Source organism: Trichogramma pretiosum, unplaced genomic scaffold (assembly GCF_000599845.2).
Source record: "Trichogramma pretiosum strain Unisexual culture from Peru unplaced genomic scaffold, Tpre_2.0 scaffold8, whole genome shotgun sequence".
Lineage (NCBI taxonomy): Eukaryota > Metazoa > Arthropoda > Insecta > Hymenoptera > Trichogrammatidae > Trichogramma > Trichogramma pretiosum.
The window spans coordinates 3,021,990-3,034,933 of record NW_019641699.1 but is presented as its reverse complement, the minus strand read 5'-3'; the positions used below and the strand labels follow the sequence as shown (position 1 = coordinate 3,034,933).

The 12,944-nt window shown below is 43.4% G+C and overlaps 1 protein-coding gene across 10 annotated transcripts in view; it reads right to left on the bottom strand.

Moving 5' to 3' along the window:
• The window catches only part of LOC106653130 (E3 ubiquitin-protein ligase CBL), a 58,577-nt gene that overhangs the window by 36,792 nt on the left and 8,841 nt on the right, over positions 1-12,944 (bottom strand). The window contains exons 1-2 of one of the 10 annotated variants that reach the window (XM_014372389.2): positions 12,336-12,528; positions 9,452-10,009 (exon numbers count right to left, since the gene is read on the bottom strand). In XM_014372389.2, the coding sequence (XP_014227875.1) occupies positions 9,452-10,002 (551 nt within the window). In that variant the 5' untranslated portion in view covers positions 10,003-10,009; positions 12,336-12,528. The other 9 variants (XM_014372391.2, XM_014372385.2, XM_014372386.2 and 6 more) reach the window with 9 other exon arrangements.

The following is a 12,944-nucleotide window of genomic DNA, read 5'->3' as shown; positions in this document are numbered from 1 at the left end:
AACATCAAGGGCGCCAAAACGTTTCATCGGATAAAAGCATTATCGTACATTGCACGTATACACAAATGGCAAGTGTTTCATTCATAAAAAGCCCCCAGACAAACATGTATATCGCATGCACGAGAGAGCTCAGACACACACGACCTCTTTTTCCCTCGCTCGCAGCACGAGAGCTGCAGACTTTTGCTAGCCGCGCGCGACGTCGCGCACTTTGCAGGTCGAACATTTTATTTTTGGATGTGCTGTGCTGTGCTGTGCTGTACTGCTGCTGCTGCTGCTGCTGCAGCGAAGCGACAATATTGCACACGTCCGTGCGAGACCATGTGTTTTTGCGAGAGAATATAAACTCGCAAGTTCGGGTTTTCAGCTTATTTTCTTCGGTTATATCGATTCGATTGTGGAAGTGGAGTTTCTTGAATATTGAAAAAGGGAAATTGAATGTTGAAACCGCGCAAACGTTATGAGAAAATCTTAATTCAAAACCAAGTGCCCGATAAAAATTTAATTCGTTGTATATATTCACGGACAGCCATTCTGTCTCATCAAACGATATTTTCATCATTGAAATTAAACGCTCGCTTGCCATAAAATATTATACGACTCGCATATAAAAGCTGCCGCAGGTAAAAATTATAAGCGCGCGCACGTGTATGAATAGAAATCGTGAGAGTATTATTGAAAACCAACGTGGTTATTTTTCGCGACTTTAAAAATAAAATAAAAAATATAAAAAATTCAGTAAGCATTGCAGAAAAAGTTCAGGCGCATACCAGATTTTACGATGGCTAATTGATCGTCGCGTCTCGAACTATCTTCAATTTTCTCTTCGCGAGGCTCTTGTCCGCATTTATGCGCCCAGCACAATCCGATTAAACGAATGCATGATTATCTCTGGGGTCTACGGAGTCTAGACCAAACACGTGTCGTTCGATAAAGTGAATGAGCGTTTGAAACTTTTATGAATTTTAATTCAAAGTGCAAAAGCCGACTACTATACTGATGTGCGTGTATATTATGCAGAAAGAAGAAAAAGCAAGAGATATTTCAGCACCAGCCGTCCGGAAGTGTTGAAGTTGGCTTTTTTCCTGGCGCGGTCTCTCTTGCGAGACATATGTTTTTTTTTTGTTTTTTTTTTCGCTCGGCTAAACTATACTTCCGATTTCGCGTACGCGAGTATATTTATTATTTTTGGATACACACACACACACACACACACACACACACACACACACTGGCGCTCGGTCACTGCCGCCAACGCTCGATATGTATTTATGTATCGAGTCCGCATCGCGACTTACCCAATAATACGAAATAATACAGAAAGAGTTCGATTTTTTACCAAGGGATTTTATATAACAAAAAAAAGACGAAAAAATATTTTATATATTGCCGCGTGGTGGCGGTGGTGGAATCTCAATGCGGCGTGGCGTTATTTTTAATAATCGAGTTACACGAAACGAGGTGTGTAGAAAAAATACTAAGGCCACACTGCATGGCCTTCGACAGAGAGAAACCAGAAAAGAAAAGAAACGAGGAGGAACGATGGCTCTGCGCGCGAACATAATATATAGAACGAATAGTTTCAACTCTCTTAAAGATCATTAAGTTTCTTTTGAATTTACTTACACACAGGGAGAGATGTATGTGATTGTTATTATTCCTTCTTTTTTTCACGAATCGAAAGCTGGAGCGGGGTCGACGGCGCTCTGGCCACTGCCCACCCACTCGCTCGCAAAAGATACATATATATTTGGAGCTGTAAAAACTTAATTATATATCTGGTACGTATAACGAGGCTTATAGGTACGTCGAAAGAGAAAATTAACGAACGATTCGCGGTGGCTGCCAAAGACGAACGCCGGCTGTTACTGCTGTGTACCCACATAGCAACGCAGCAGCAGCGGTAACATGGAAATTGACAATGCTAAGATGAGCACGAGAAAGAGAAGCTTTGCACAGAGATACATAATCGGATTTGAATATGGCAGAAACCACCTCGCTTATAGCTATATATAATAGGCGCGCTTCGTTGCCCCATTCATTTGCATCCTCTAGCTGCTGCTGCAGCCACATCCGATGACTTCCATATAATACGACACGCGCGTATACTACCGAGAACGACGACGAGCATATAATTGTTGCAGCTGTATATGTCGGTGAAATTGCTTGAGTGCATCATCGGAAAATCGTCGTTTTCCTCGGGCGCCCCCGGCTCGGTCCGACCCGGCCGCCCCCGAACGTTTATAAGCCGCCCGACCGTATACATAGATATCTGCGTAGTATATGGTTGATTCTCCCGAAGTTTGCTTTTTCGGGTATAGAAAATGAAAAAATGGTGAAAATTTTTTTTTCACGTTGAACGGCGCGAACTAGTTTACCCTTTATAAGTAATCATTGAATCTGGGGCCTTGAGATTTCATTTTACTAAAACTAGGTCCAATTTTATGCCTAAAACGGACTATTTTCGGTTACGGAAGTGACACACGCGGAGGTGACAAATCGCGTCTTCGATCAACTACGTTTGAAAAATAAGAAACGCACAAAATTTTCCGTACAACCCGAAATTCGGTCATAAAAAACGAGTCTTTCGACGGGGCGAGCGGTTAAAAAGAATGATCATAGCTCGAGATATTCATGTCCACGGAGGTGACAGTTTTTTTGACACACGTGAATTTTCCAATAGAATAATTATCGCTGCATAGATAAAATGTAAAATTTGAACCCGCGACCTACACTAATCGAAATCTGGGTTATAATACTTGACATTTACGTATCTAGGGACATCAAAAATGAGTTAGCGACCCAAAGCAGGCGGTATATTTGGAATTATGCAGAAGGATGATTAAAATCCGAGACATTTTTCAATTGTGTGGGAAATTTTTTTAAAACATTTTTCAAAGCCCTATGGATATAGACTTAAACTTTACTTTGGATGTATAGAAGCTGGTCTCGTAGTTATTATAGGGCCAGGCGCTTATGAGAATGCATGGTATATGCAAATAGAGTTGATTTTGAGATCTAGACATGCCACGGAGGTGACATTTGGCATGTACATCTCCACTGCAAATGTAACTGGCACTAAAAAATTGAAATATTTATGTCCTATCATGAAGAATACAACAATATTGAATGAACGACCGATCCAGATTTGGCTTATCTTCACTAGTTTATGAACATGGCATAAAGACATGCAAAAAGCAGACTTCGGGAGAATCGACCATATACACGTTTCGTATGCATACATCCGTCGAAATTAATCTAATTTTACACGCGCGCCTGGTCCGAGATAGATGCAAACACGTACTACGGAGCCGCTCGCGGGCTTTTTTTCACGCTGATACTGCTGCGGCAAGCGGATTTACGTTTTTACGCCTTAATTAGCGGCGATAATTAAACTCTGCGGCTCTGCAACACATAGTACGTTGATGTGTACACATGCAGCACGCGGAGCAAGCATATTTCCGCAGCGCCGCACGCGCGTGGCGCATCTCTTTCTCTCTCTCTCTCTCTCTCTCTCGCTCGTAATTATAATAATAATTCCACATTTTCTATTTAATAATAACAACGGTAATCGGTTATTCATGCGGTACATAGTAAGCTCGGCCGCGCGCGTGAGTGCATCAGCAGAGTCCAGGGCTATATAATATTATATGCACGCGGGCGCGCGCGCGCGTTTACATTAATATTAATACAATATTAATGTATTCTCGTGCACGCGTACGTGTATTAGTCCGCGCGTGTGTATGTATGCAAGAATGCGCAGTGTATCGGGCGAGAGAGAAGGACGCGTCTTGTGCGCGCTGCATATGTTTGACAATCGGCAAAATCAACAAGGCGCACACGCGATGTTATATTATAAGCCTCGGGTATGCGCGTCATCGTCGTCGACGCGCTGACGAGTTTCCATGCGTCCGGTACTCTATGTATTATATCGCGTACTCGATGCTGTTATCGTTATATTCGAATTCGGAGTATATAACAATTCGAGTGGATCGATCGATCGGTCGAGCGCCGCGCGACGTCTTTATTATTTTTACCGTAGCTCCGAGAGCGTAACCGTCTGGTCATGTCTTCTACGACTCTTCTTTTATTCTTTCTTTCCAAATACAGCTCCTTATCCGTACACTATAACGCGTGTATACACGGTGTGTCGCGCCCACTGTTTCTCATCGGGGGTTTTTTCTCCTTCTTGTTCTCTCTCCGCGTCTAATTCCTTTTTACATATTTTCAGAGGAACTTGTCGATCCCGAAAGCGACGAGGCGCATGAAATGTGTGCGTGTGTGTGTTTTTTGTGTGTTATTTTTCATATTTGGCCTCGCGCATTCTGTATTGTAATAAACGTACAACGACTACGAGGGCATGAGCGCATATTACACAGCAGCAGCGCAGAACACACATACCTATATACGAGCGAAGCGTGACCATCGAAACGCGCCACAAGGCTCGACGGCGGCGGCGGCGGCGGCGACGGGTCGAAAAAAATCCGTTCGGAGAAAACACTTGTGCATGCCCGCTGCGAAAGAGAGAGAGAGAGAGAGAAAGACCGAAGAGAAATAGGTACTTCATACGCGAGGCCCTACATACACTATATGCCAGACGAGCGCGTGAGCGTGAGGTTCGTTCAACTTGCGAATTGCGCGCCCGCAAACGTATATACGTACTTCACGGCGAGTAGATTACGTATCCGTTATATTAAGAAGGTGCACGTTTATGAGTACGTATACACACATATACTCTCGAGCCGCATACCGGAATATTTAATCAAATTATAGGAGGAGGGAAAAATTGGGCGCAAGGCGGTAATACATGTAGATATCGCTATATCGAGGATATAGCCTCGCGCACGTTTCTTCGCAAAGTTGGCGAATATTATTTTAGCTCGGAGCAGCATCAGCCGCACATATGCACCAGCGACAATTTATTCTAAAGCGAAGGAGGTTAATCGCTTTGTAATAGTACACATAAGTAGCCTTCCTTCAGCTCCGGACAGTCGGCCAGCCAGCCGCAGCCACAGTCGTAAATATATGCACGCACGTCTGCGATGTGATTTCGATGTTAATGCTATCGATAAATCTACAAAACTCGTCAAGAGCTCTCGTTCTCTCTTTCTCTCGCGCACAATTTCCGATTTATTTTGGCCATTATATTATGGCTGTGGCCAGATCTCTTCTTGCCTGCTCTCGACTCGAGCTTTATATATGTGACTGCGTATGGATTATGATTGCCCGGAAAAGTCTGGCCAAGACACTTACTTCTCATTTGAAAACATCGTCGTTCCTGCTAAATATGATATTTGCGATTTGTACACGGGTGTGTACGATTGGTTCACGAAGCATTTAAATCTCTCTTTTTCTTTGCTCTAGAACTGATGTTTATTTTAACCAATAACAACAACAGTTGATGATATTAGAAAAATGATAATATTTTTATGAGTGAAACTCGATGGGTTTTTAATCTTCTTTTCAATTAAGAGAAACCACTAATATACCCAAGAGAGAGGGAAAGACAGAGACTAGAGAGATGGGTGTGATCCCCGCATCGAAGCGTAGCAAATTATGAAGGTGTATATTGTTACGCTAGGTCGAACATTGAGCAATCGGTGCAGCGTTGAACCGTACGTGCATTTATGGAAGGCGCAGAGGCGATTTATCTTCCCAAGTTTACTTGTAACTCGATTTCAGGCAAAATATATGGTCTCGACTGCGATCTCGTACATAAGTGTCTCGAGATACGCTGGTGTGCGTGTATATAAAGTCGAAATTTTCTCAAGGCAAAATGAAAACATAAACACGTCGTGTTTTCCAGGTAAAACGTGTTACACGCGGATAACCTCATTACAAAACTATACAGCGTAAAACTAAGCTATAATAAAATAATAAATGCGTTTCACGTGTTTATTATTATATATATCGTATATTACGCGGGTGCAAAGCTGAGCTAGACTAGCACTCGAGAATATACCCCGTGGGGGAAACGCCAACTCATCTTTTCCAAACGAATAGAGCCACTCCTGCAGCACGTGCTAACTATAACTCGATTAATTTTTCTGCTTGCGTACCGTACACGTATATTATAATGCATCATGATGTACACACGCGTTGATCATTGCGCGCCCGATGACGATGATGGGAATGACGACTTAGGACGAGTAGGAGCTTTACGCGCGAGCACACGTATGGATTTTCCAGGAAATACCACGCGCGACCCTACGTCTTTCTCGACAGTGCGGCTTCCCGCGCGAAGGTGACCATTGCAGGCGACAACGACAACAACAAACAATTCGTAAATCAACGTTATGTGTGCGTTTCTATAATCGATTTCAAGGTCGGTCGCTTCAACATTGACTTTACGAGAAAAAAAAAAAAAAAAGAAATCGTTATACGGTACGGCCAAAGTTCGATTAACAAGTTTATCGTGTGGAGAGCTTCGCGCTGAAAGCTGCTGCCGTGAACTATACAACTTCACGTATTCGAGCATATCGGACGGAAAGTTATGTATACGTTAGGGTATACCTGTGTATAATAGGTACACACACATACGAGCTAAGCGTCAACGTAAACAACACCTACACTTAATTTTCCGATCGGCGTGCTCGTGACGTCGATGCGCGCACGTATATAGGTAGAGTAACGTAACGCCTGCAGGTTGCAGGTTGCGAGCGTATAAACGTCATTCCAGGAAAAAGCCAGTATATAGCATAGAAATAGAGGATTCGCAAATGATGCTTCGGCTTATAATCAATCGGGAAAGTACTCGGCAAACTTTTTACGGCTCGTGCGTTTAGTTCGGTTTTTCTTCGGCGCATACACGTGTATGTACGAAGCACGACTCGATGAGAAATAATGAACTTGTTAAAAAAAAAAGAGAAATGCTCAACGTGTAAATGTGTTTTTAAACGGTCCAGAGCAAAGCCAGCGGCAGCAACTCCGTACCGAGTGCAGTCAAACTTTCGGACGTCTCCTTTTTTTTTAACCATTATTTTCTCTAATCCTCTCGGTGCACAGTGCACACGCGAGCAACACACATACACACACAGTCGTTGGCCCCGCGTACGCAAATCTATTTCTGTGCTCGAGCATAAATGCACGTATACAGTACGAGATACACCCTGACCATTTGATCTCTCTATATGTGTGTATGTGTGAGCAACATTTTTGAACACGTTTTACTTACAAATACGTTTAATCCCGCGCGTTGATTTTGTTTGATATTGCGATTCGAGCTAACGCAACGAAAGCCACACGGCTATATATGCACACACATGGTATACACTCGTCGAGCATCGTACACGTACAAACATCGAGGATTTTCTCGCGTGGTTTGCCCTGACACGCCTGGGATTACTGTATCATTTTTTTTTCATTATTATTTATCCTTCATAAAATGCGAGAACGTTTGCATGGGAAAAAGAGCGATGTATTGCCGCGCATCGGTATGTGCTCAAGTCGATCGATTAATCTATTAGCAGATCGCTGAACTAGTTTCTGTATAACGTCGATTCAAACTAACGAAGTATATACATAAACTATAATTGAACTGGGATTTTCAAAGGGTTGATCCTCGGGACGAGTCCGTATGGATTTCGTACTTCATCCCGTGCAGTTTCACGCGTGCCTGATTTTTCAATTAAACGTTCGCCCCGTCCGGATACACCGACTCTGTTTCCTTGGTGTTTTGACGACACTCGGAAACGAGAAGAAGACGAAGAAAAAAAGTTCATTCAAAGTCGGTTGTTTTAACCTTGTTAAAATCCGAATCTCGCGGGCGCGCAGAGTTTTAAAAATAGTCTCACTCATCGAAGATAATTTGGCCCCGCAAAACATTTTGCGATGAAGCTGCCGCCGCTGCTGCTGCAGGCGCGGTGCATTTTTCACGAGCTTGTCGCGCGCACGGCGATGTACACAGAGTAGCATAGCATCACAACGAGGGAGGTGAATAAATATTGTTTTTACTCTTTTTTTTGCTCGCGTGCACCGCATTCCAGGCTGATAAAAACTTTATTTTTAAATTTTAACACAGATCGCACGAGGGAAAAAGAGATAAAGAGAGAAAAAGAATGCCATTCTTGGGTTCAGGGCATTGGTTTACAATAATATTCCGCGATCGTCTGAGTGATTAATCTTTCGTTTCGCACAAAAAGCTCTCTCGATTGAGAGGGTACGGCACGAAATTTCGCAGGCATCTCATTTTCCGGCCGCAGTAACAACGTAATAGTATATATAAAAGCTCGGCTCGAGGTTTTCGTAATCAGCGCAGCGGCTCACGTACTTACATTAGCAGCAGCAGCAACAGCAGAGTAGCGTCATCGCCATCGTTGTGTATCATCATTAAAAGCTCCCCAATATTTGCGCAAATGTGCGCGGGGAGCCCCAAAAGACCAGAGAGCAAGAGAGAGCGAAAAATTGATCGATCGGCATATCCGGTATTACATGTACGATGTAGCCATCGGCGATTACATCATTAACGCGGCGGCCGTTGGCTACGCTATATATACAACGTTATGCGCATGCATATGTATATGCGTCCTTCGATTCACCACCAGCTGATCGGGTAAGTAAAGTGGGTCGTAGGTATATAAACACCGGCCAGAGTCTATGCGCGTAAGCTCACATATATATACACACAGGCTCAACACTGCACTTGTCTCGCTATATACGTCCATCGTCTCGTGATACGTCGTTATGGGCTATTAATACGAAAAGAGCGTCGGTCGACGACGATGACGATGATGCGCGCGGCCAGCGCGAAACCGATGCACACATATAGCACGCGTACGAGTACTGTAAACTATAGAGCTCAAGCTCAAGCTCTCTTTCTCTCGCGGTTGTGTACGTATAGGTGTGCGTGTATCAGTGTGTGTGTGCTTGCGCGCCGGTTTGATGCATTTTCGACATTTATTATAGATCGCTTGTTTGTTTTTCACCGAGATGAATTATATATGTGTGCCGGAAATAATCTATATAGTCGCCAGCGTTGATGATTCCTACCCCTTCCTCTCCTGCTTTTTCTGCTGCACCGGCCGAGAACTCGTAACTTCGTTATTTGGCTCGCTTCAGTTGTGTATTTTAAAATGTAGAAAACTTTCGGTATCTATTGTAAAGTTGCAAATGCAAACTCAGCGACGAGTTGTAATAGACCATTATTCGCCTCGTGCATGTTTAATGTGTCTTATCGTGCGAATTATACATATTTTAATCATGCAATATTTATACAACGAGGTTTTCTCGGTCGTTGATAAATTCCAAGTTATGCGAGAGCTCGCGCGCGCGATATCAGTTTCACTACAGGTCATTCGGAAATGATCTCATGAATTGAGTCAAGCCATTTAATAAGAAAGTGAAATCATTTGTGTGATCTGCACACGGTATATAACGAGGCAGAGTGCGAATTTTTAATCGCTTACTTTACTAAACTGTGTTTGTGTGTGGTAAATATTTGAGCTGGGCATACCTGTTTCCAAATCGTTCTTTCCAAAATTCCGCAGCATCTGACTTGGTAATACGAAACTGATCACCAGCAAATACACCATTAGGAAAAATTGCCTTTAGTTCAGAGAGCATGTGGCTAAACACCAAACTAAGTTTTGTCAAGTTTCTTCGATAATGAGATGTCTCATCGAACATCTTTTCTTTGCCTTCTTTGAACAACTTGATTGCTTGCTTACACTTCCTCATTAAATTATTAATAAACACACAAAAGTGCTCATTATTGTGTAACACATGCATCCGATCTTCATATTTACTATATATGAGCCTGAGTCTTTGATACGTATCTGGTAAAATGTCTAGTATGAAGGGTGGTGAATTTTTCAAATTCATGCGTTGATGCTGACACAACTTCACTACTTTGTCCATCAACTTCCACGTTTTGTCTAACATGCGTTTATCAGTTGACATTTTTGGTGGTGTCATGACTTCTGTGAAGCGCCCCTGCAGTTTCTGGAATATTGAACTGATGTGTACAGTTCGACTCCGGCCACCGCCACCACCTGGAGTAGACATCTTGATTCTGAAATAATAATACATAGGAATTAGAAGTTGATACATTGTAATTGTGAAAGTTCAAAGTTGTTATTTCTTATGATGTATATTAACACTTATAATTATATACACATTTGAACAGATTAAAATTCCATTTCACAATCTTTAATGACCTAAACTAATGATTAAATTCAATTTTTCAGAGTGCATTAAGCAATGTAAAAGTTATGCAAGAGTTGAGTATAAACATTACTGATACTACAATGAAGACAATTCTCATTGATAGAAGTGCATCAATGGAATCAGTAATATGAGAATATATAATGCTCTTATGAGTCATTCATTATAATACACCGAGACAAGTCTTTGGGAAATTATTTTGAATAATTCCAACATTTATGCTTTTAAATTCTCATTTGCCTATTTAAGTGTGGTAACAGTAGTCATGCTTGTAAAGATGCTTGACATTCATTTCCAAAAATGCCGTGCCAATAGATCTTCAGCACTCCTTTTCAAGCCCGAATTTATATCCGTCATAATCATTAATTCACGATTCTCATTTGCATAATTTTGTTTACGACAGCTCGCCACCGATGATGATTACTTTCTATCGCATACTCATCTCATCGTTTAAATGAATTTTCAATCACCGCAGTCTGCCAGACAACAGGTTATCAAGCGAGTAAAGATACACACATATACTAACATCGAATCCAACGGATATACAACACAACTACACAGGCTCTCCCGCAGTTTCTTGTACGGACAACACGGATAGACCAACACATTCGGAGCCGTCAGGCGTACACGTATTACACAGACAGACACACACATGCACACGCGGCCGCGAGATACATGCACACAGAGAGACGAACGCATACATAGACGGACCGCAAACTGCACTGTACACTGCCTGCATCTCGCCAAGCATCGCTTCATTGAGCGTACGGTAAAAAAAAAACGTTGAAATAAAAATAAACGAAAAATGAAAAAGAGGAAAACCTGAAAAGTTGCAGGTGTTTTTGAAGGTATTCCTCGATACGTTATATACACAAGCGTTGAGTAAAGACAGACCGAGAGCGAGAGACGAGTTAATAATTCAGTTCGAGAGACGATTCCTGCTGTACGTCAAGCAGCAACAGCAGCATCAGTCAGCTATGTATAAAGCTCCAAACGCCGTCTCATGTTGTTGTTATGTACAATGCTCCCGTTTAGAATAATAACATCATGTGTATAGACGGAATAAGTGTATATGGGTATGTGCGCTCAACGATCCCGGCCTCTCGCAGAGGCGCTAGGAGAGGAGGTCCGTCAGCGAGCGGCTGCTGCTCAAGCGAGAGAGACGCTCTCTTTTGCGCTGATCGACTCGAGAGCCGTGTATTATACACGAGAGATTAGAGTCGCGGAGCTCGAAGCTGACATTTGCTTGCTGCCGCTGTTGCAGCCGCGCCAGGAGAGACCGATTACGCTTGGCATAGGCAATTTTTCTGAATTTTTAGCACGACGAGAAACACCAAGAAGAAGCACTATAGCAACGACGACTGCACGATGCGGCGGCAGCGGCAATGGCACAGACAGACGGAAAGAGAGCGAGAGAGAGAAACCGCGAACGAGACGCGCGTAAGGCGAACTACTCTCTTTTGCTCTCTTTATTACACAGTTACCATTAAAGTGAATGAATTTCTGTATAGGACTGCTGCACTCGTCGGTGCATTACGCACAGACACACGGGCACACTCGCGAACGCACTTGAATACTGCACAACAACATGCAGCATACACACAAGCACACACACACAGACAGACAGCACACACACACACACATGCACAGTGCGAGACAGACAGAGAGTGAGATAGACGCACTTTGGCTTACGATGATAATGATGATAATATAACGAGGATGACGATAATCTGCCAGATATGTATACACTACGAACTATCGCTACACTTTGCGCTCCTCGAACACGACTCCGATCCTGCTGTTTATAATTGCACGCACGCACACATCGACACGAGGCCTATACACGACGTTTATATATATTTTATTTATATATGTACATATACAGGAGCGCGACCACGCACTGCACACAGACTAGAGCCAGCCCAGCAGCAAAGCACTACAGCAGGCTGCAACTCACCAGCTACAGCTACAGCAGCAGCAACTCACGCACGTATATGCTATTTCTCTCTATATACTAACTAACGCACGCACACAAGTACATTATGTTGTAGACGCACGCAGACACACTCGACTGTAGCCAAGGTACTACACTCGACGAGCCGAGGAGCCGAGAGACTCCGAATGTGCGAATATACATGTACACACACAACAATATATATAGCTATAGTATTTACGTGCACACTATGTGTATATATGATGTTCCGTACGTATACGTATGCGTGTGTGTGTATGCGAGGAAAAACGCGCGGCGCAAACACAATCAGCGGCGAACGGCTACTGATGCTGCTCGCTGCTGCAGCCGCAAACTAGCTGCCACCACAGCTCCGAGCAAACGAGAGAGAGAGAGAGAGAGGCAAGCAAGCAGGCACTGGCAGGCAGGCGGCTTTGCTGCTTCGATGCGCGAACGCAAGATTGTTATTATTGCTTCCAATGTCTCTGTGTGGGTTTGTATGTGTGTGTGCGCCAACTCCAACAGACTCGCTCGCCGCCGCTGCGAGAAGCAAGACAGAGAGTGCGACACATTCGCCTGTGTGCGAAAACAGCAGCAGCGACGCCGTGCGGCGACACGCTCAAGCCATTTGGAGGTTTTCGCGTGGGTGAAGACGCCGAAAATCAGCGTGGGATGGCGCGATATATGCCTCTATCGCGCGTTACATATATTTTCGCACTTCGCATCGGTCGGTATATTATGGCATGCGATTGCGAATAATTTTTTTTTTTTTAGCACTCGATCGCGTGACGAGACGATTGTACTTATCGGGTCAATTCGAATGCGCGAATTT